Genomic DNA, 21,831 nt, shown 5'->3' with positions numbered 1-21,831 from the left:
CCCGCGCCATCCCGCCCCGTGCCGCTTGGCCCTGCGCGAGACCCGTAGCGCCCCCGCGTCCCGCTCGGCCCCTCGCGCGGCGGATCCTGTCAGCGGGGCGGGCCCGCCGCCAGCGGTGAGTGCCGGGGGCACCCGGGGGGCGCGGGGGGGAGGGGGAGGACCGCGCGGCGCCGGCCGGGGCCCGCGGGCCGGGCGCTCGCTTGGCGGCGGCTGCTGCCCGCACGGCCCGTCTCCGGGGCGCGGCGGCGGCTCCGCCTCAGCGGCGGCCGCGTGAAGGTCGGGCCCGCGCGGTGCGGCGGCGTGTGGGGACTCTGGGGGCGGCAGCCAGGCTGCGGGAGGAGGGGGCAGAGCAGCGGCGGGCGGGGAGGGGAGCCGCCCCTGCGCCGCCGGGAGCGGCACTGGTTGCCTTTAGTTCCCCTTCGCAGGTTTTAGGCTTCCCCGGCTTTCGCTGATGGCCGCCACCACCTCTCGGTCAGGTTGGGTGATGCCCTGTGTGCCGCTCGGTTGTCTCAGTCCTGTGTATGTCTACAAAAAGAGGGGATAACGGAGAGCGGTGGAGAGCACATGGGAGGGGGAGCTGGGGAGGCCTGGGGGAGTGAGGCCCTGAGGCCGCAGTGAGCGCGCAGACATCGGCCGCCCGAACACGGCAACTCCGTTTGCTCAAAGTTGTTTCCGTCTCCTACCCCTGTGTTTCTGGTGTTTGGCTTCAGCTTCCCGAAGCCAGCAGTAAGTATACGGACAGCAAGCAAACAGGAATTTGTTTTTCATTTAGTCTGGAGAGGTGATAGGTTAGGATTACTTAGTGATGTCTGCAAATGCAGCTTTCGGGTTTCTCTGCATAATCTTTACTAGCAAAATATATTCCGATCTATAAATCCCTTCCTAAGACCACAAGCAGACAAGTACTTTTCTCTATAATGGAACAGTATGCTGAATTGGACGGTTCTTTAACTTGATCCAGGTACAAATAGTGAAGTGGCCACGGTTTTAATCTACTAAGGAGCTAAAGCTCCTCTCCCACGGATAGACAAACCCTGGAGAAGAGCCCATACAACTTGTGCTGAAGTAATCATTCAAGAATTCTGCTACAATGTTGGGGGTGCCCAAAATAAACAGAAGCTTTCCGGTTCTTGCAACTCCTTGATTTTACTAGTTGTGTTTGAGAAAACAGCTTTCCCATCCCTATTTTCTTTACTGTGATTTGAAATAAATGGGATACATTCTCATGCAGAACTGGATTTCTCTTTCCTCTTCTGCTGTATGTGCTAGCACAGCAAAAACAACTAAAACAGCCTCCACAGGCTGATATCTTCACTTATTCTTGAAGTAGCAAAACTAGAGCTTGTTTTTCAAATACGCATTGTGCATTGATTGTCAGCTGAAAGAACATAAAGCATCTTTACAAGAGACCTTCAGTCTCTGCATTATTCCAGTTTCTTCAAAATCATCACCGTGCAGCCCTTGCTCTTACAGCTCTTAACAGCCACAGTCAAAAAGGATGCCCTTCCCCAGTAAAGGAATCTGTCCTCCTCGCTAGATGAATGAAATATCTTTATAAGTAAAGTAAGGGGTTTTTGTAAATGTCTCTCTGAAAAAAGGCAACATAATTAATAGAATATTTTTTTTATTAGGCAAGGGATGCCGATTACCAGTAGCCAACTGTGTTGCTGCAGAGCATTCTGACGGTTTCTCTGAATTATTTTTGTGCCTAGACTTTTAAGCTCTTTGGGCAGGAATGATTCTTTCCCAGCGTAAGATACATTAAACATAATAAAAAACCAAAAAAATCCACTTCTGTCTCTGCAGAAAAAATGCTGAGAAGCCTGAGAGGACTTGTCTACCATGCTCTGAAGGTAAGTCCTGTAATAGTGTGATGCTGCTTCCAATATTTCAGCCGTCCTGTGACCTGGAATGACAATTACAACTGCAAAAATGAGATTCTTCTTACATTCGTCATCTAAAAACTTGGTGTCTCCTATAAGCTGGTTGTGTAAACTCCCATTTTGGTCAAAGGAAAGAGAGACTGCTTGCATGTGTTGTTACTCCTACATTTCTCTCTGTTGGCTGGAGGGAGAGAACAGGCAGGCAAGCCTGGATAGTTGGCTTAAATAAGACATTTGTTAGAAGACTAAAGTTTAGCATTCTGAAATGACCAGAATGCTGAAATTCTGCATCTTCAAAGCAAGTGTTTCTCAGAAAACAGAGAATCTACTTGCTCTGCACTGCTGGAAAGTACAAAGGAAGAAGCCCTTCACACAGAACAGAACCACCAGCCTTTCACAAAGCCTGTGTTGCTGGTGGGAAGAGAATTTTGCCAAGGTGGCTCAGTGCTTCAGGTGGGTGTAGCCATATTAGCTCTGCCACAGCAACACAGCAGCGCTATGTTATCCGTAAAGCTTCCTTATATTATAAACAGCATAATGAATTATTGTTACATATCTGGAATGACTTCCCAGTGGTAAGGAATTTCAGTTTTGTTTGCTGTTGTGTTTTAAATGCTTTTTCACATAGTGATATGCAGACACTGAAGAGGACGGCTGTATAACTACTTGTTTCCAGAGATGAGATTCTGGTTGTACAGTACTGTACTTATGATGGCAGCTTTTATGAAATAAACAGTCTTTTCTAGAGACTAAAATATGTGGAATCATGCAGAAACAGCTCCACCTTATGGCACATGACTTTGTGATTAATCTGCATGTACCACGTGATAGTTTGCTGCCATTTCAGGGATCTGAGCTAGATTACTCTGTCTTTTGGTAGATGAAAACTTACTATAAAATCCTCTCTACACTGTGAGCATAAACTGCGTTAAAAGATAATGTGAAAAAGCGAGAACCTTACGTACGTGTTAGGATTTACTATGCAGAGCTCTACAGTGAGCCAGGAAGGCATACGTGTGTGATTCTGGCATTCTGTGTGAAGCCAAGGGGATCTGTGATAAGCCGCTGTCTTCTGCTCAGGAGGAGGGACCGGGAGGTGTGTTGCTACTATAAAGTCAAAATATATAATGCATCAGCAGTGGCGTTCTAGGTCACTCAAAGGTATTCTTGTATGCCTGTGAAAAATGCAGACGCACTTGTGCATGAGTTTTGTGAATGGAAACACAGTGATTCATAAAATGCAAGTCTGTATCTCTGAAATTCAGCATAACCGTGAGTACTGTTGTATTCACTGCTCTAGGAGCTTGTCTTGATTTTGTAGCACTTCGAAGAGTTAGGAAGGATTTTGTGTCTCCATGTACTGAGAAGGTGCTTCTACAGCCCACTGCAAGCTACAGTCCACAGAGGAAAAGTTCCAAAGCACGACGAGGCTAGATGGTGTCTCTGAGGAAGACATACCATGCTAAGACTCAAAGAAGTGGTATTCTAAAATGGTATCATTCCAGGAGGCAGATGGAGTAATATGAAGATGAGATACGTTCCGTTGATGGAAAATACAAATTCTATGTATTTGGCTGCAAGAACAGAGGACTGGACTTCAAGACATATCCCTCTCACACTTGCATCCTGTCTCACTGTGCTGTCTTCTGCTCCCTTCATAGAACTTGCTAGGAACTGCCTTTTGTACCATAGAGAATCCAACTCCTGCTGATTCCCGAGACTGTGCTTTTAAAAAAGCGGTATTGCTGATATTGGTTTTTCAAATTATCATTCAACTAAAGTCCTGAGCTGAGTCTAGACACACATAAAAACTGCCCATGGTCAGAGCAAGAAGTTAATCCTTGCTTAATTTTCATTCACTGTTACACAGGTCAGGGACAAGGGTTTGTACGGTTCTCCAGAGGAAGGATGTCCGCAGAGCAGTAAGCTTGCCTTTTCTTTGACGTGAGCAAAGCTCACAGCCCTGAGACATTCACTTCAGATTTGAGGAGGAGGGAATTGGGGATGCTCAAAGAAAATGAGAAGGACTATGACTCCAGGCCAGAAATGACCTAGGGCTGACATTTCTAGGTGAAGAGGTGACAAGTGTTGCTTGCTCTAGTCATTCACGTATTAAAGTAGCATTTTAGTGCCTTGCTCTAGGCTGTAAATGAAGGCACTTCTGTGAACTTTAAACATAGCCACATAAGATGTCCTAACTGTGGATTTGAGGAAGAAAATGGATTTGAGAAGGAAAAGAGCATTGTGGGAACAAGAGAAGGTGGTGTTAGAATGTGATGACAAACTGAATGTTTAGCGATCTTCCATATTTACATTGCAGTAGTCTGTTCTGTAGGTATCTAGTGTTGAGGACAAACCAGTTTAATTCCTTCCCTGAGTGCTGAAATGTGTGTAACATGGGATGTGTGGTAATCCGACATTACGCTTTCTTCTGGGCCCTCGCGGCTTTCTAATGACACCCCCCCTCCGAGGGAAACTCAGATGACAGCAGAATTGCATCATGCCATGGAGAACTGAAACAGCTGTTCCTGTCTCTAAACTTCAGTTTATGGCTACTCTCATCGATGCAGACAGACAAAATAGGAAACTACTCGCTCTGTTTACAGTGGAGCCTGCAACTGTTCCAGTCAGTAATGTGAAGGGTGGCTTTCAGTTTTGCTTGCTTTGGTCGCAGCCTCTGTTTCTAGTGTATACTTTTTTTAATTCATTGACAAATGCTCATATTTTCTTTCAGCATAACATAATAAAATGCTTGTCCTTCTCCTACTTATTTTCTTGCCTATTTTGGCTAGGCTTTACGGGCATGCTTCAGCAGTCTGTCCGTGGAAAAAAGAATTAATCAGCTTAGATGGCTGTTAGAGTTTCTCAGCCATGTCTGTATTATAATGAAAGAGTCTGTATGCAGCGACACAGTTACAAAAATCAGTGCAGGGAATGTAATTATAAATATCAAATAGTGGGCAGCACTGCACTAATCCCTCAATAATTGAGGTGATTATGGATTACTAGACAGCTTGAATTTTCAAGGTACTAGCTACTATTCATCAGTGTAGGCAGAAATATTGTGGGAACTTCCCAGCTATAAGACCTTAATGGCTGTACTTGTGCTTTGAAGCATTTTTGAAGGGGGTAATGCTTTCAGGTACAGGGCTTGGCTCTCTAGATGACTTTAGCTGGTAGATGATTTAAGTGAATGGAAATGGTTTAGAAGCAGGCATCTAAGCCTGAAACGTGGTTCTAAAGCATGTGGGTTTTTCACAGTGAATTTACATTCTAATGATAAATTTTTATTCTAATTGCAAAGAATTGTGTTCTGTATTGCATGCTACCTCGACCCGATCGTAACGTGTGTGGAGTCAGTGTACAAAACAAACTACTACCTGGATTTTTTATTGGTAATCTCTGACTGCTGAGAAGTTTGTTGTCAGTTTATCTTTTTCTTTCTCAGTTGGACCATGGGTATGCCCTCCATACAGCAGCCACGGATTGCTTAAGTTCTGTTGTCAGCCAGGATGTCCCAACGCTGGCAGAAAGAACAAAAGCAGTTTTCTACACCAGCGAGAACGACCCGGTGAGTTACTGCCACGGTTGTTATCGTCAGACAGCGAGTGCCTAAATTCCATCAGTCTGCCTGTGGCCGTGCTGGAGCCAGGAGTGCTTACTGGGGTTGTATTGTTGTAGTAAGCACGAGGGAAGGGAGTACACAGGCCTGATAGCAGGCATCTAGACCGTGATCCCCAGCCCAAAGGAAAACAGCCATGGCTGTGCAGTGCATCTGCCTGGGATTAAACAAGACGGGGCTGGTCCTCTGCCTGAAAGCTCCTGGGAACAAGTATCGATTCCTTCTCTATAGTTGCACAGATGAGATGGTGTATTGTAGAAGCTCAGATGTGGCTTAGCTTGTCATCAGAAACCATTAATTTCAACTCCAGGGTTATTCTTCCCTGACTAACCTCCCCAAATTGGCTATCAAGTGGGATAAAAAACACACACCAGATGACCTCAGCACAGCCCAGCTCTCCAGCATCATAATTCCAGCCTCACACTCCCTGTCTCAAGCACAAAATGAAGTGGAATAAATGAATGGAATAAGCCTTTGAGGTGCTTTTCTGCTGCCTCTGTAATTGGAGTCTTTCAATACTGATTCCTCTGGGGTCTCTATGGAAACAGCAGCATGCAGATGATCTTACTCACGTGATGCGAGTGTCTCTATAGATTGCACAGAAGAGTCCAGATGGCAAGGATTGTCCCCACTGTCCTGTGCCTGCCATTTACGTTGCCAGGCAACTGGCTTTGGCATTCTGACTTCACGTGCCTGATGTTTGGCGACAACCGCCATTGCTTATTAATTTATCGGATCAGAGTTCCTCAGGCTTGCTGTATTGCAGATCGTGTACTGCGGCAGAGAGGCTCCGCTGGCTCACTTCGTCAGCAAACTCGATAGGTCTGACTGCACCCGTACTTGTGCACCACGAAGTCCCATTAAAAATGGATAAAGAAGACTAGATGAAAACTAAATTTTTAATAAGACGTAGCTTTTGTACACCTTTCCATTAGCAAAACTCAAAGCGACTAAACACGAGGATAAAGATACTGACCCGCTGTACAGATGTAGGAGCTGAAGAGTGAAGGAATTTGCCCAAGTTTGTGCAGCAAGTCAGTGATGAAACTGAGAATGAAATAGTCTCTGGAATACTGCTCTTCTGTTCGAGTCCGTAGATAACGCTGCTGTGCAAAACCAGAGATGCTGTTAGTCTGTGCCCAGCGCGTGCTGGAAAACTCCAGGGAATCCAGCCCGGAGTTTGAAATACGGCTCTGCGTGGAAAAAGACTGAAGTCTCCCTTAATAGTTCAACTCTGAAGTCTATCTCCAAGTAACATCTCCTTACAGCAGAGGAGCTATTGACTAGCCAATTTTCTTCCTGTTGTTAAATTTACTGAGCAGTAACATCAGGTTGGCAACTCAAACAGCTTAGATAGCAGTTTGCTGAAGTTACCAAATGGTTTCTTCGTATACAGAGTTTGTGGGTACCTTGAATCCTGCAGCTGTACCAAGGTACAGTCCAGGATGCACTGATGTGTCCTCAATACGGTATGGGATAGGGCTTTTCAGAGGTGGGGGCAGAAGGTAGGAGAACAGGCACATTGCGTGCTGGAAGACTGAAAATCTGGTCTGGAAAAAGGGAAGGAGACAAACATAGCAAGAATCCTGGGGCTAGAGAATTCACGGGCCTGCAATAGAGCTGCAGCAGTTGCGCATGAAGAGCCCGTCAAGGAACTGGCAAAAGCAAAATATCCGTGGCAAAAGCAGCAGTAGTCAAACAGCTGCTCACACGGTTTCATGTGAGCGGCAGAGCACACAGCCAGGTCAGGGCAGCAGTATGCATCGCAACCTTTTTTTTCCGCATCCATTCATTCTGGTCGAATCATTTGTCAGTCAGACTGCACAAGTGAGCAACCAAGCCCACGCCAGTATTGTCTCATTTGTTCTGGGCCTCAGTAAATTAAGCCCTGGGTCTACACCAAAGCTAATAAGGAATACAAGGAAAGTCTGGATCAGCCCCTGAATCTGCTAAAGCTGACAGAAATGATGACTGCTGCTTTTTCTTTCTGAGTAGTAAATAAAACTACTTTTCCTGGATCATTATTATGCAAAATAAAGACAACAAGGAAGTTGTTATATTCTGCTTCCATCTCAACCGAAATGGAAGCAAGAGATCGGCATGCACAAGAATACAGAGGAGGATTTTTTGACTTTAAATCCATGGAAAAGCGCAGAGCAGGACACGATAAAAGCTTCAAAGCTCGACACAAAGCTGCTAAAAAAGCCAGACAAAGCTCGGCACAAAAGCTGCTAAAAGTCACACAGGAAGTACTGCAGAACTCTGTACTGTCCTAATTACACAAGACACAAAAACTGATGACTAGGCTGAGAGTAAACAAATAAGTGCTTTGCAAGTATCGCATGGTAGGAGAATAGAATAACAAAGGGAAAAACCAAGGATGTGTAACAAGGCGTGAAACGGGTATTAGATTCTCAGATTCCAGTAACGACTGCTTCTTGGAGTGCATAGTCAGGGATCTCAAAGCAGTCATTATAAATAAGTGGAGGATGATGCAAGTCCGCTGGAGGAATCACAGTGACCGCCTATGTCACAGCAAGGGAGGTGAAAGTAGCGTCCCAGAAGATGGATCAGAAAACAGAGTTCTCAAGCAAGCAGTACTAGTTAAAGAGGCAACGGCATATTAGGAATTACTATTGAGAGGCAGCAAAAAACCAAACAGGAAACGTAATTTTGTCACAGACTTAAAGAAAGTAAATTTGAATCTATCAGATAACTCAAAAGGGGATCATATCACTGTTAAGATATTATGACCAGAAGTACAAGTGGACTAATAAAAGATAAATTCAGGAAGCCACCCTGGTGCCCACAAAACACAGCGGTTTGTATACAAGCTCAAGGAATCCCTTTATTGTTTGTTGCAGGTAGATGTCCTTTATACCGCTCCTAAGCATCTGCCAGTCGCGTCCCGATACTAGAGTTCCTGCTTTACTCTAATATGCTAGTTCTTCTGACCCTCAGCAAGTAGATACTCGCTTTGACTGAGTGTTCCCTCCCTGATCCATCCTCGCAGGCCTTCTGCATCCACAAAAAAGCTATCAGACTTCCCCCAAGCGTTACAGTTTGTGTTTTACCTTCGCAGGCCAACCACGCAGACCACCACGAGGGTCGCCATTACAGCATTCCGCTTGAGGAGGTGAAAGCTGTGTTTCCACACGGACTGCCCCATCGCTTCCAGCAGCAGGTACTTTGTCTCAGAGCAGGTTTGTAGGGAGCGGACTGGTACGTGGAAAGAACCGGATCCATCACGCAACTACGATGCTTTCCTGTTGGAGTAAGAGAGCGCGACGTGCCGCAAGAGTGCAATTATTGCTAGTCCTTACTGTTATTTTCTACACCTAAGAGGTCTCAGTCCACCTAACGAGAATAGTGGCAGAAGGGTCTCAGGATTCCACCTTAGGCAACATTCTATGCAATATTTTTAATCCCTTAACTTCTGAGTACATAATAAATTACAGAAATACTTTCCACAGTTACATTTCTGTATGGAACAGGCTGTCCGTGAAGTAAGTTTATATCAGCGACAAAAAAAATCTTAATTTCTGTTGTGAGATAGATCATGCTGTGACTGGATCAGAGTTCATAAGCAGCTAACACATGCTGCCTACTTGAGTTTAGGAACAGATTTCTTATCTGTTGAGTTAGTAATTTGAGGTTGTTGATGCTCGATTTGTTGACAGGCCAGTCAGCCTCACCTCCACCTCTGGGAAGGTGATGGAACGGCTCATCCTGGAAACCATTTCCAGGCACACAGAGGATGAGGAAGTCATCATCGGGGCAGTCAGCATGGCTTCACCAAGGGGAAGTCATGCTTGACCAACCTGATAGACTTCTGCGGTGATACGAGTGGCCTGGTAGACAGCGGGGAGCAGCGGGCATGGAGGTCCTGCGCTGTGCCAGTCACAGGTGGAGGCGCGTCAGGAGCAGCTGTAATGTGCCAGCGCCCAGCTCCTCGTTCACGTTCTGATCCCTTTCACAGATTAAGACCTTCAATGAAGCCTGTCTGATGGTGCGAAAACCAGCTCTAGAACTTTTCGCTTACCTGAAAAGCACCAACTTTGCACATCCGGCTGTCAGATATGTGATCTGTATCTTTTATCACTTGGCGGTACGACACGAACTAAATGCGAGCGCGGGAGTTTACACAGATGAGGTTGATGTTCTGATCCTGTGCTGACCACTGCGGTTTAGTCTTCAGGAGGTGGTTGTCAGCAGCGCTAGCCTGAGAAGTTCACAAACCTCATATACTTTTATTTTAAGCCAGATTTGGCTTATGGCACAGATCCAGAAACAGCGCTATCAGCACAGCTCAGGGAATGGGAGCCATCAGCTCAGAGACAGCGGGGTGGGAGGATACAGAGAGAAGGAACTCTTCAGGCTAGGCTTGCTGCTGAACAAAAGCGTGATGGAACACCACCCCTGCTTTTACCACCTCTGAACTTCCTTCATGCCTTTTGCAAAAGAATTACAGTCAGTTATAAATTGAAGTGTTTTTTTGGAGGCTTTCCTTAACAGTCCATGTTGGAGACGGTGAGAAAGGAACAGGGAAAACCATGACTCTGTGTCACGTGGTTCACTACTGTGCGAGGCAAGGCTGGCTGGTGCTGCACGTCCCAGACGGTAAGAACAGCGATGCTGCCGGTGCTGCTGCATCAAATGCACTTGCTGATTGCAAAGATGCGCCTTCAAGTGAAGGGTGTGGGGCAGGCCACAGCAAATTATCTTTGTTTTCCCATAGTGGAGAAGGCTTATAAAGCGCATCCCCCCAAAATAAAGTGGAACCTAATTAGTTATTTTCACCTGCTCTCAGTCTTTTTTTTTCCCCAACTGTTAACGGGTATGACAGGAAAAATAATGTGTGGGGGTCTGTGTGACCTCCTCTGCTCTCAAGGGAGAGTCTTGTCCATTAAGGACGGCAGACTTTTCTTACTGGTGTAGCAGATTAAGGATGAGGTACACACCCCACCACCAACTTGTACAATTATTTTGACTTAAAAAAAAAAAAGCAACTTTTCTTTTGCTTACAGCTCATCTCTGGGTGAAAAACTGCAGGGAGCTTATGCAGTCTTCCTATAACAAAGAACGGCTCGATCAGCCTTTGCAAGCATCTTCCTGGCTCAAGAACTTCAAAACCTCAAACGAACGCTTCCTAAAAGAGGTGTGTAGAGCGCACCAAGCTGTTTGGGTTAGTAACTAAGGACTAGCCGCAGGATCGTGTCCCAGGGACTGCACGTGCTTCCTGTCATTGAGCACCTTGATGCAAATTCTAGATTTGCTCATTTTTGAGGAATGCTTTATGTACTAATGCTCGTATCACACACAAACCCGCAAACCTGACCCTTTGCTGGAATCCAGTTTTTGTAGTAAAAGAAGTCCTTTAAATCCCCCCTGGGGGGGGTGGCTGTTTGTGACAAACGCTTCTCCCAGGCTCTGCGCTAGTCACCACTAGCAAAGAACTGGTCCTTGCCATCCAGACTGGCCAGGCTGTCTTCGCTCTACTTAGTTCCCAGTTTAATCATAGTTTTCTTACTGCAGATAAAAACACAAAAAAAATATGTGTGGGGCACACGAGAAAGCACGGAGGAGGGCAGACCGCTGGGTGAAGTGGTGGAGCAGGTAAGGAACAAGTGCTTCTGGCTTTGGCTCACCTTTTATTCTAAGATCCCATCATTGCATACGTAGAACAAATTGCTTCTAAAGATCTTACAAATACCAGTTCTAGGAAATGGAAGGCATTTCCCTATCAACACAGTGGCTACAAAAAACGTGTGGAAGATGTGATGGATCTGTAAAGAAAGATGTGCAGAGAGCTTGGCTCAATGCAAAGATTAAAATGTGAAAGTTCTTCCTTCCTTGATGCTCAGTCCCTTAGACCAGGTTGCTCCTTTGAAAGGAAGGAGCGGACCGTTGACTGCTGTTTTAATCTTTCTTCCCCCTTAGGAAGGGCAGACGCTGCCCAAAGTCACCAACGTTATATATGAATGCAAAAACCAACCCAGGTTATGTCCTTTTTCCTATTTAAAGGGTTTGGCTCGTGTGAGAAACGCCAGCGATGCCGTAGGGGTTGTGCTGAAAGAGATAAAGCAGCAATGTCACCTCGGCTCCTTCCGACTTCTTGTGGCAGTGGACGGCGTCAACGCGCTCTGGGGAAGGACTACGCTGAAGAAGGAAGACAAAAGCCCTGTAAGAAGCGATACGCTCTGATGACACGGCTGCCTTCCTGCTGCGGGCGGGGCGGTGTTCATTTGGAAGTTCTGTAGCAATCCCTGAAAGATGCAGGTTTGGCTTTGCTGGCTTGGAGGGAGCTGCAAATTTCATGCTGTGTTTAGCCCGTTTTTACTGAAGAAAGTTCTCTCGGACGGAAAGGGCACGTATGTCTGCGACAGCAGGGAAGGTCTGGGCGTGTCTGTGTAGCATCGCTAAGGCTGGATGCTGGAGTGCTAAGCCAAAGAGAAAAACTGGGCCTAAATGATGCAAATGATCCTTCCAGCCTGATTTAAAAGCAGGAGCGGGGAATTTATGTCCTAGATAGAAACTGCTGGCAAAAAAAGTGATACAGATAATCTTCACCAGGTTTCTCCAGAGGAGCTGACGCTCGTTCACAATCTAAGGAAGATGATGATGAACGACTGGGTGAGTCCGGTCTGTGCCCGTGGGCGCATTATTCTCAGCAATTACAGCCACGCGCCGGCACGCGAGGGTCACAAATCGAACACCCCGCTGTTCCCTCAGCGGAGGAGAGCGTGAGCACAGTGTGACTGCTCACGGTTTGCATCTGGGTGTTTCTGACATCACCTGGAGGGAATGAGATGCTTTTCTCAATTGCCGTGCCAAACGCCAGGTTGTGACTCGTGTCTCCCGAGCTAGAGGTATTAATAACCCTTAATGACGCTCTGGTTTATGATTTTTTTGAACTAATGAGAACTTTCAGTTCCCAAAAAAACCCCTGTTGAGGTCAACTCCTCCTGCTTCTTTTCCAGTCCCCGGGGGCGCTCACATCTCTAACAGGTAGTGGCCAGATTTGAGAGTATACAGAAAAGTCTTTTTTAAAAAGTATTTCACTTGCTTCAACTGAAAGCCCTTTCTAGGTAAGAATGACACGTTTAAACGCCAGCACTGGGAACACCAGCTGTGCCGCATGGGCGCACAGAGTAACCGGGGTTAACCTGGTTAGGGACCTTTTAATAAGTCCATTATATAGAATTTTGGAATTGAAGGAGCCGTAAGATCAAAAGGAACATACCTCACTTGTTCAGAACCAGTCCGTGACCGTTTCACACACGCTACGCTTGCAGCTAAACGGGTTTCTAATCTACCTTTCCTTCAGAGCGGAGGTGCTGTCGTGACAACCCTCAGCCAGACGGGCTCTGTCTTCAAACCCAGCTCTGCCTATTTGCCCCAGGAGTTGCTGGGAAAGGTGAGTCTTGGCCTCTTCTCCCCTTTGCACCGAGAAATGAACCGGAATCCTGGTCTGGGATCTGCGTTCAGGTCAGGGCGGGCGAGTGCTCCGCATCCCTTCAGATCCCGGACGTCCTTTGAGGGCAGCTCTGCGGGCGCTCGGAGGCCGCCCCGGCTGTGCCCCCTCCCAGGCACCTCCCGCAGCACGGGCCGGCTGCTGCCACGGAGTCTCAGCCCCGGCTTTCCTCCGCAGGAGGGCTTCGATGCGCTGGACCCCTTCGTCCCCATCCCAGTCCCCAACTACAGCCCGCGGGGAGTTTGAGAGCTGCTACCGCTACTACCTCGACCGCAAGTGGCTGCAGCACGACAAAGGTGAGCTCCGTGCCCGGGGGGGCCCCGGGGGGCGGCGGGCCGGGGGGTGCCGAGGCTGCCCGGAGGGTCCCGCAGCCCAGAGAGCCCTGCAGCCCAGGTGTCCCGCAGGCCGGGGGTCCCGGGGGCGGGTAGGGGGTCCCCGCAGCTCGGGGAGGCCCGGGGGGTCCCCGGGGCGGGCCGGGGGGTCCCCGCAGCCCGGGGGGGGCCCGGAGGAGGCCGCACCCCCCAACGCACCGCCTGTCTTGCAGCGCGCACGGAGGACGGCAAGGAGGAGCTGCGGTTCCTGAGCGGCTCCAACCCGCGGCAGCTGGAGCGGCTGGCGGCGCCCCTGTAGCGCAATAAAGGCCGGCGCGGCGGCGGCGGCCTCCGTGCCCGTGTCGGTGCCAGTGTCCGTGTCCGTGTCCGTGTGTTGCCTGCTGGGGGGCGTGGCCTCGCTGTGACCGTCGTGACGCGCTTCCGGCTCTGGCTGGCGCGGCGGCGGGAGCGCGATGCCGGGCGAGGTGGTGACGCTGCAGCTGGGGCAGTACGCGGGCTGCGTGGGAGCCCACTGGTGGGGGCTGCAGGTGCGGGGGGGGGCGGGAGCGGGCCGGGGGGAGCGGGGGCCAGGACGCCCCGGCGGGGAGCGGGGCGGGGGGAGCGGGGCCGGGGACGCCCGGCGGGGAGCGGGGCGGGGGGGAGCGGGGCCGGGACGCCGGGCGGGGGTCTGACCCGGCTCCCCCCGCAGGCCGCCGCGCTGCGCAGCCCCGCCGAGGGCCGCCGAGCTCCGCGCCGCCGCGCTGCTCCGTCCCGGGCGGGCGGCGGGCGGCCGGGACACGCACACGCCGCGCCTGGTGGCGCTGGAGCTGAAAGGTACCGCGGGGCGGCCGGGCTGGGGCGGGGGGGGCGGCCGTGCGGCCCACCCGTGACCGGCGTCTCTTGCAGGCGGCGTGGGCTCGCTGAGGCCCGGCGGCGCGGGCCCGGAGGCGCCGGTGGCCTGGTGAGTGCGGGGCGGGCGGCGGGGGGCGGCGGCGCGGGGCCGCCGGCAGCTGCCGCCGCTCTGTCTTGCAGGGACGGGGCCGTGGCCGCCTACCTGGAGCGCGCCTCGGCCGGGGGCTGCGCGCCGCGGGACGCCGGGCGCCCGGACGGTGAGGGCGGGCGGGGCGCGGGGGGACGCGGGGCGCTGCCCGCTTCACTCGTGGCGTTTGCTCTAACTTCCCGCCCCGTAACTCGCGGAAGGCTCAGGCAAAGCGTCACGTAACTACCCGACCGGGCTGTTTTCTCAGGAAGATGCTTCCTCTGCCGGAACGGGCAGCGCCAGCACGGCGGTTTCAGGTGCGTGTGTGTGTGTTTGCGTGTTCGCGCTGCCCTGATGGCTTCCGTTTGCTTGCCCGGATCGAAGAGTTCTGGAAGAGCGGAACAAGCCCGGTGGCCGCGGGCTGATGCTGCACAACGTCTCAGTGAGAAGGAGGAAAACTGCGGGATGAGATTTCTTTGCCTACAGGAGAATGGGTCAAAGAGCAGCAAATAGGTTGAGAAACTGGATGAGATAAAAAGCTGATTTTATTATCTTTATTCAAGGGGACGTTTGGGGTGCAGAGACCTTCCCTCTTCACATCTCTCTTGTTCCAGGCGCGTCTCCGGCCCCTTCGCAGCTAGCTGTTTCCCAGGATGTTTACTCGGGTGGCCAGGTGCGGGTCTGGTCCGATTACCTCAATGTGCACTTGCATCCCAAGAGCATCTATGTCATCCGCCAGTACATGCACGATGGGTACGGCCTCAGGCTCTGGTTCAGGATCTGTTGTCCAGAACAGGATCTTAGTTTTGCCTTCAAGGAAGAATTAAGAGGGGATAGAATAAGATTTTTTTCCCCCCTTTATTCCTTAGGGAGTGTGGTTGTCTGGAAGCCTTTGGACAAGGTGAAAGTCTCCTGCAGGATCCCAGCTGCACAGAGGAGTTAGAAGATCGATTGCACTTCTATGTTGAAGAGTGTGATTACCTGCAGGTTTGACAGCTTAGTCCAAGCTCCCTTTTCTTCGAGGAAACTGCTCAAGCTCACGTAGAATCTCAGACGCTGCCCTCGTTTTACACAGGGATTCCAAGTCCTCTGTGACCTACACGATGGATTCTCTGGAGTTGGTGCCAAGGTGACAGAACTGCTCTGTGATGAGTATTCAGGAAAGGGAATCCTGACCTGGGGCTTGACTCCAGTCACGAGTAACGTGGGTGTAAGTAAACAATGGGAAACAACAAGGGCAGGTGACGCTTTCGTGCCTGATCCTGATTAGACCATTTACCGTTTGCATCTTGAAGATTCTAACGGTTGGGTTCTTCGCCCCCAGGATTCTCAGAACTCTTACAGACTGATGAACACAGCCCTAGGAATCGTCCGTCTCTCCAGTCACAGCTCGCTCTTTTGCCCCCTGTCGCTCAGCGGGAGCCTAGGACTCAAGCCCCAGCCTCCCGTTACGTTTCCGTATATAAACTACGACGTATGTACTGTACAGTGGGTTACTGAGGAACAGCAGCTGCCTTGGGTGGCTTTCAGCTTTTTCTGATTTACCACTCCCTAAAAGTGCTTTCTGCAGCCATACCTTTGCAGTGATAACTTTTCGTGGTGATATTTTGCTAAGCAGAAAGGATTTTTCTTTTCCCCTGCTTTTTCTCTGTTAGCAGAGACTTAACTACCAACCTTTCATCCCCACAGGGTTTTTGCACTCTTAGAAATATTAACGCATTTCCTTTTTTCCAGTCTCTCACTTGGTGTCCTGCCTTCAGTTTTGGCACTGAAAAAACCGCTTTGCCGCGTTACTCTTCAGCAACGCGGAGCGTGTGTCTCCCCGGCGTGGGCAGTGTCCACGCACGTGCAGAGCCTGTCGCGCCAGCCTGGCCCCAGCGCTAGGAAGCTGCTGACGTGAAAACTGGCAACAGCTCGTTCGTTAGCAAACAGCCGCTTTATCCAACACCTGAAAATATTGTTAAACACAACTTATATAAACGCATTATTTACAATATGCTTCAATCAAATACGCAAAAAGCAGGTAAGGAGCAGATGAGCTTAACTCTTCCGTTGGTCTCCCTCCACAGGCGTCACTGAACTACCACAGCAGCGCCATTTTGGCAGCGGCGCTCGATACCCTCACGGCTCCTTACCGGCTCTGTGCCTCCCAGGGCTCTATGATGCATCTTGCTGAAACACTTAACTTCTCTGGGAGAAAGGTGAGGGCAGAGAGCACAGCAGCCTCCAACCCCTTGGGCTCTGCCTGAACCGCTGCTGTGGGCAAGAGCTGGTGTTCCACCTCGTATCAGGAGTGTGTGCTGGATCTGTCACCCCCTCCCCGACTCGTAGGTAGCGGCTGCGTGGGCGTCCGTTCCCTTTCCTGCCCTACACGGCTACTCGCTCCCCGATACTTTAAGCGCCTACCAGCAGGATGTGCCCTGGAGTCTTCTGTCTTCGTGTAGGGAGCGAAAGGTCAGCTGCTGTTTTGCTCAGTCTGTTGTGCTACGAGGAATTTGCAAAGAAAGTCACACCAGGTAATCGGCGTTTGACCTGCACATTGCCCTCCAGGACTCTGGCACTCTCGTGAGCAATGGTTTCGTACAGAAGCCATCCGCCATCCTTCTATTCAGAGTGTCGGCTGAATGGGGGGAAAAAGTAGTCTACCGAGCTTTTATAGCAAAACAGCTAAAAAGCACCTGAGTCACCAACATTTTCAGTCAAGTCCCCTGGAAAAACCAAAGAATTGGGGTTTTTTTTTTTTTGGCAGCAGCCATCCTGGAAAGCCGCCCGCTTCTCCACTCCACGCGTGCGAGAGCACCGAGCAGATTCTGCAGCGTTACTTGCGCGCTGTGTTTCCTGGGGCCTTCAGGTTGGTAACAGGTTTAAGACCAGGGAACACTAACTCGAGACCGAAGGTCGAGCAAGTTTTAGATAACTTTATTCACCACCTTCTTTACAGCACATGCCACGTGCTTGAGCAGCCGTGTAATACCCTACCTCCGTACCCCCAGTTTTTCTCTCCTCTCTTGACCAGACAAGGCTTCCTCCTGGACAAACCTCCCCGTTACTCCTCAGGTAACAAGGGCCCCTTAAACTTACTTTGCAACAGAAAGAGATCACGTGGGGGCAGTAGGGCCTACCAGTGGTAAAAGAATTATTTAAAAAATAAAGAAAACCCAACCAACCAATCACCAGCAAATTCCCCCCCAACACTTTTCAGTAGGGCAAAAATTATGAGTGTTCAGCAACTCTTGTGCTATGCTGAGTTCAAGTAAAGCAACTGCTTGTAAAGCAGAATAAGGCAGGGAAACCGATTTTGAGCGGTGTATGTAAGATGCTCTTCCCTGCAGCTGTAGAAAGCATCCCTGTGCTGGCAGCCCTGCAGTCCTCGCCTGTTCTGCACACGCTCCTCCACGGCTTGTACAGGGATCTACAGAGGCTGAACCCACGGCGATGGGCCAGCTTCTTCTCTGCCGGCGTTGAGGAGGCTGACTTCCACGAGGCCTTAGAGGAGCTAAGAACTCTGTCACAGTGCTATGAAACGGGGGCTGAAGCAGATGAAGCTGAAGCCGATTCGGACTAACTCATCTTAGAGACAGTGGAAGTAAATAGCTTTAAGATCACTTTCACAATAAAGGTACCGGCTTTAAAGATGGCCCAGCTGCTACTTGCTTTTCACTTCAGCAAAACGCTGTTACAAGGGCTGGCTAACGTTATCCAGCTACTTTCAGGTGTGTTGTAAAGGAGGAGAGCTGCTTTTGGGGGCTGGTTTGGGGGCTTTTGAGGGCTGGTTTTGGCTTTTTAAATTTTTTTTTTTAAACTTTGCAAAGTGAATTTGCCCTGCCTGTTGGAATAAGACCACACAATAAATACAGACTTCAGATTGTACGTGGGAAAGTTACAATCAACACAAGGGGAAAACTTTCCAAAAAACCAACCCGTGTGTTTGCCCCACATGAAAACAGACATCCTATTGTACAGTATTCACATGTCCTTTTCAAAGGCTGGGGCCCGATCTTCGCCACGGACTGAAGGTCACCGTCCACAAGCATCGCTTCTGTCGCTTCGGCGTTGAAGCTCCCCGTATAGGTTCCAGAGGATTGTGCCACCCTAACACCCTTCTCCGTTCCTTTAGTTTGATACAGGTGGCGACGTGTGGCTTGTCAGAAGTGTAGCAGGACGTGAACAACAGAAAAAGGAAGGTGCTATCTTAAATACCTGTGCAAATATTTTTCCTTTATCCACAGCACCTGTCTAGCAGCAAACTGGCAAACAGCGCTCCCGCTTCAGGCAGTAGCTTATCGAGCCGGAAGAACCTTAGTCATCCGGTTCTTCCTCGGAAAGCAGAAGATCTTTATCTGACAACTGGTCTGTGTTACTGGTGCTAGTTGCGTCCTCCTCATCTTCAGAGCTCCCATCGCAGGACGTGTGAAACAGCTTCATCAGTTCTCTGAACCTGTGGGATACCTGCAGAGCAAGGGAAGTCACGCAGAAGGGGGTACAAAATGGCAATTTCGTATTACAGAGCTCAGGGTGTTTGTGCTCTTATGTTGGAAAAAAGCACACAACCACATTCTAGGTGAGATTCAGTCATGAAGGGGAAGAGAAAGGGAAGACCATGGGGTTGTTCTGTTTGCTTTGGAAGAACTGTTCTGTTCTGCTGCTGATGGAGGCAGGTGACAACCGGCAGATGGGGACGATGCCTAGGCAGTGAGGGGGGAAGGTCGAGGGACAAAACCTGCCAGATGCCTTGTATTTAAACAGAAGGCTGAAGGCCCAGGTAGCAGTCCCTGAAACAATTCTGGTACCAAATGTAAGGCTGGCCTATCAACGGTAACGTAAAGAGAACCAGGGCAGCCACGGGTTTTGGCTCTGCCAGAACAGATCAGGGCTTGGTTTGGGTTTGGGTCTTTTTTATTTGCAGTTGGGATTATTTTTCTCTGCTGCAGCATCAAATTAAAGTTCCGTTTGGGGGACTAACGTGACAGCAAGTCTCCACCTTCCCTTCCCTCCCCTTTCCCCAGTCGCCGTAGCAGATGCAAGCGTTTCCACACCAACCCCTCACCTCACTAGCAGTCTTGTTGCCCAGTTTCTGCGAGATGGCGTGGAAGGTTTCCAGATGGGCCCCTTTCTCCTGGCAGGTGGTCAGGATGACTCTGTCGGCCTCCCTGTGAAACAGCACAATAGTTAAGAGAGCCGAAAACAAGTGCTGACACACTTCGACCACCACAAGCCCGAGCGGCCCGTTCCCAGGTAAGGCTAACAATCGCAGCAAGTCCAGCAGCCTTGTTCCCTTACCACCACCACCACCCACAAGACGTCTCTCTAAGCAGAGCTGCGTTTGGCCTATTTTTAAGCTTTTTGAAGGAGAGAAAAAAACCCCGATTCTTTCCCAGCCTGAAGCACTACAATAATGACACTGCCATGAGCAGACCGCGTTTCTCATGGGGCCGAGATGGCAGCTACGACAGGCTGCAGTTAGCGGAACCAAGGCAGGAATATTGAAAGGGAGGAGGCAGAAGGCATTAGAAAATGGGAATACAAAATTAAAGCCTATTTTATAATATGAAAGCTGAAGCCAATTAGTGAATGCACAAAGGATGCAAGATGTAGCTCAGACAGATATACCTAGTCCAGAGGACAACCTTCTCCCCAGTTGAGCTGACTTTGCTGTTCTTCGCACACACAGTTGCTTCTGTGACTCGCTGCTGTTGCTGCTCCTCTTCCTTTTGGCCCGGGGAGGCAGTAACCACGCCATATTCTAGCTGCTCCGAGTGCTGATGCACCTGGCAGCACTTGTTTGCATTTGCCTTTAATCTGCTCTCGGGAAAGTTTCCAGCGGAGCCTGTATCATCTGCTTCCACAATGGGATCATCGGGGGAATGTGAGCTGCAGCTCCTACCCAGGGTTGGTTTTCTGCCCACTGTTATCCAACCCTGCTTTGCTTCAGGTTTTCCTTCCAGAGGCAAAGGTGGTCCCTCAAATTCTTTCACATGTAGTTCTGAAGCACGACCAAAGACAGCGAGCTTATCTGATGAGTCAGAACAGAGCCCATCAGTCTGACATAAACTCTTTCCAGAAGGGGAACTCGGTCCTGTTGAACTCTTGACTGTAGCAGAACGAGAAGACGGCAGCAGGTCTCTGCTCAGCCCAAGGGAACCTTCTGCACCTCCTTGATGGTGGTGGTTTAGTCCCTCGCTCTCACTTCCCACACTGCAAGGGCAGTCTTTGGTGTCCTGAGGTAGTTTTAGAGTAGCTTTTTGTAGATGCGTCCACCCGGGGCCAGTGATGGAAGAGTCACAGTCCTTTGCTATGTTCACGACAGCCCCAACACCTGCTTCTTGAACCTGATTATCAGGTGGTGCAGCTCTTTCCGAAGATGCTTGTCTGCTGGAGGCAATCTTTCCTTCCAGATGAGATCCTGAGAAGAAACCCAAACAAGTTTAGACTAGCTGTTAGCAAGAAAAAAACCTCTGGAGGCTTTATCGATTGACTTTTTAAGAGTGTTGGTTTGGGGTTTGTTTTTTTTTTATTCTAGAGCATAATGCTGTAAATGAGAACACAATTTGGGAGCAGCTTTGTAATTCTACCTGCAGTTTACCCATCCTCTACTTCAAAGAAGGCACCCTGTCGTCTATTTTCTTCACCATTGCGGGTTACTACAACCAGCTGCCATGCAAAGAGTGATAAACGCAAGAAAAAACACTCTTAAGTGAATTGCCCAGAACAAAAGCATAAGTGAAACAGACATCGCTGCTCTTGGCACCTAAGTACAAGCCCGCTGTGAACCGGATGGCAGGTTGTTACACTTAAACCACTCTGTGTAACCTGTGCGCAGCGTCCAACAGCCGCGTCACCGAGACGCGGGTGCGGAAAGAAGGGAGAGATCTCTCAGGTTGTTTATCCTGCAGTAATGTGCCAGACTGAAGGAGAAACAAGGAACATGGAGATCATTTAAAGGAGGATTACAGAGACGGTGATTCTGAATTGCTGTGCTAAAATGAAAACTGGAGAAGAACCCCGTGTCATGGACTGGTGGTACTGGGAATTGGATTAGTGAGAGAGCAAGAGAAGCTTAAATGGACCGGCCGTTCTGAAAACGGGGGGGTGCTTCTCTAGTCAGGAAAGCTATTTTTGAAGGGAATGCTCTGGATATATCGTGTTTAGAGCACCCAGAGTGGATGAACACATGGGAAAAAAGAAAAAATTATTATTAGAAGTTCTCATTATCTCAATAAATTTGCATCAGAAAGTCCCGTACCCGATTTGCCTTCTGTGAACCAGTTTGGAGATGAATGATACACCTGTCTGTACACAAGACTTTCACACACCTGAAGCCAGGGAGTCCACTTTCCTAGATACGGTTTTTGTTTGGCTCTGGACATCCTCTCCCTCATCTCTGTTCTCCAGGCTTTCTTCTGCAGGTTCCTTAGCTGTTCCAGAGTCCTTCCCTTCAGGCCGAGGACCCGACTCTTGTTGAACAAGGCTTGCAGTCACCTCTTGAGAATCTTTATTTTTATAAAATTTGTTTTCACACAACTGCAAATCAATATACAGGCATACAGTTACAGATGTGCTGT

The 21,831-nt window shown here is 49.5% G+C and overlaps 3 protein-coding genes and 1 long non-coding RNA gene across 7 annotated transcripts in view; 3 read left to right on the top strand and 1 right to left on the bottom strand.

Moving 5' to 3' along the window:
• Positions 1-149: 149 nt before the first annotated feature.
• DAP3 (death associated protein 3) lies at positions 150-13,661 on the top strand. The gene is given in 14 exon segments (XM_075075338.1): positions 150-276; positions 1,807-1,853; positions 5,332-5,454; positions 8,588-8,689; positions 9,485-9,593; positions 10,033-10,125; positions 10,533-10,663; positions 11,041-11,121; positions 11,530-11,688; positions 12,079-12,138; positions 12,833-12,922; positions 13,157-13,216; positions 13,218-13,275; positions 13,524-13,661. Coding segments are annotated over 13 exon segments (1,194 nt in total). The 5' UTR covers positions 150-276; positions 1,807-1,811; the 3' UTR covers positions 13,610-13,661.
• A 14-nt stretch (positions 13,662-13,675) lies between these two features.
• Positions 13,676-18,139, top strand: MSTO1 (misato mitochondrial distribution and morphology regulator 1). Of its 4 annotated transcripts, none has more exons than XM_075075336.1 (13): positions 13,676-13,838; positions 14,000-14,124; positions 14,197-14,251; positions 14,538-14,586; positions 14,884-15,022; positions 15,139-15,256; positions 15,345-15,398; positions 15,594-15,743; positions 16,339-16,470; positions 16,601-16,785; positions 17,019-17,120; positions 17,211-17,326; positions 17,602-18,139. In XM_075075336.1, the coding sequence occupies exons 1-13, from the start codon at positions 13,764-13,766 to the stop codon at positions 17,832-17,834; spliced, it is 1,533 nt and encodes a 510-aa protein (XP_074931437.1). In that variant the 5' UTR covers positions 13,676-13,763; the 3' UTR covers positions 17,835-18,139. The 4 variants fall into 4 exon arrangements, with proteins under 4 accessions (XP_074931437.1, XP_074931436.1, XP_074931435.1 ...); XM_075075335.1 differs by having other exon boundaries at positions 13,677-13,838; positions 15,345-15,479; positions 17,022-17,120; XM_075075334.1 differs by having other exon boundaries at positions 13,678-13,838; positions 15,345-15,479.
• LOC142048443 (GON-4-like protein) overlaps positions 17,173-21,831 on the bottom strand; it is a 29,784-nt gene continuing 25,125 nt past the window's right edge. Inside the window, 4 exon segments of the mRNA XM_075075330.1 lie at positions 17,173-18,718; positions 19,317-19,419; positions 19,880-20,672; positions 21,583-21,790. Coding sequence (XP_074931431.1) covers positions 18,569-18,718; positions 19,317-19,419; positions 19,880-20,672; positions 21,583-21,790 — 1,254 coding nt within the window. The 3' untranslated portion in view covers positions 17,173-18,568.
• LOC142048447 (uncharacterized) lies at positions 18,395-21,503 on the top strand. Its single transcript, XR_012657473.1, has 2 exons — positions 18,395-19,504; positions 20,790-21,503. It is a non-coding gene; the product is annotated as an uncharacterized LOC142048447 (long non-coding RNA).

This window comes from Phalacrocorax aristotelis, chromosome 25 (genome assembly GCF_949628215.1).
Source record: "Phalacrocorax aristotelis chromosome 25, bGulAri2.1, whole genome shotgun sequence".
NCBI lineage: Eukaryota > Metazoa > Chordata > Aves > Suliformes > Phalacrocoracidae > Phalacrocorax > Phalacrocorax aristotelis.
Note: the sequence above shows the minus strand (reverse complement) of the source record. Positions and strands in the feature narration are given on the sequence as shown.

What these genes read in the sequence shown, in the direction of transcription:
- MSTO1 (XM_075075334.1), top strand. Translation starts at nt 13,764, where the DNA reads ATGCCGGGCGAGGTGGTGACGCTGCAGCTGGGGCAGTACGCGGGCTGC. An exon ending in CGCCAGCACGGCGGTTTCAG is followed by an intron (nt 14,587 to 14,883) that starts GTGCGTGTGTGT and finishes CTCTTGTTCCAG; the next exon opens with GCGCGTCTCCGGCCCCTTCG. An exon ending in ACCTCCCCGTTACTCCTCAG is followed by an intron (nt 17,327 to 17,601) that starts GTAACAAGGGCC and finishes TCTTCCCTGCAG; the next exon opens with CTGTAGAAAGCATCCCTGTG.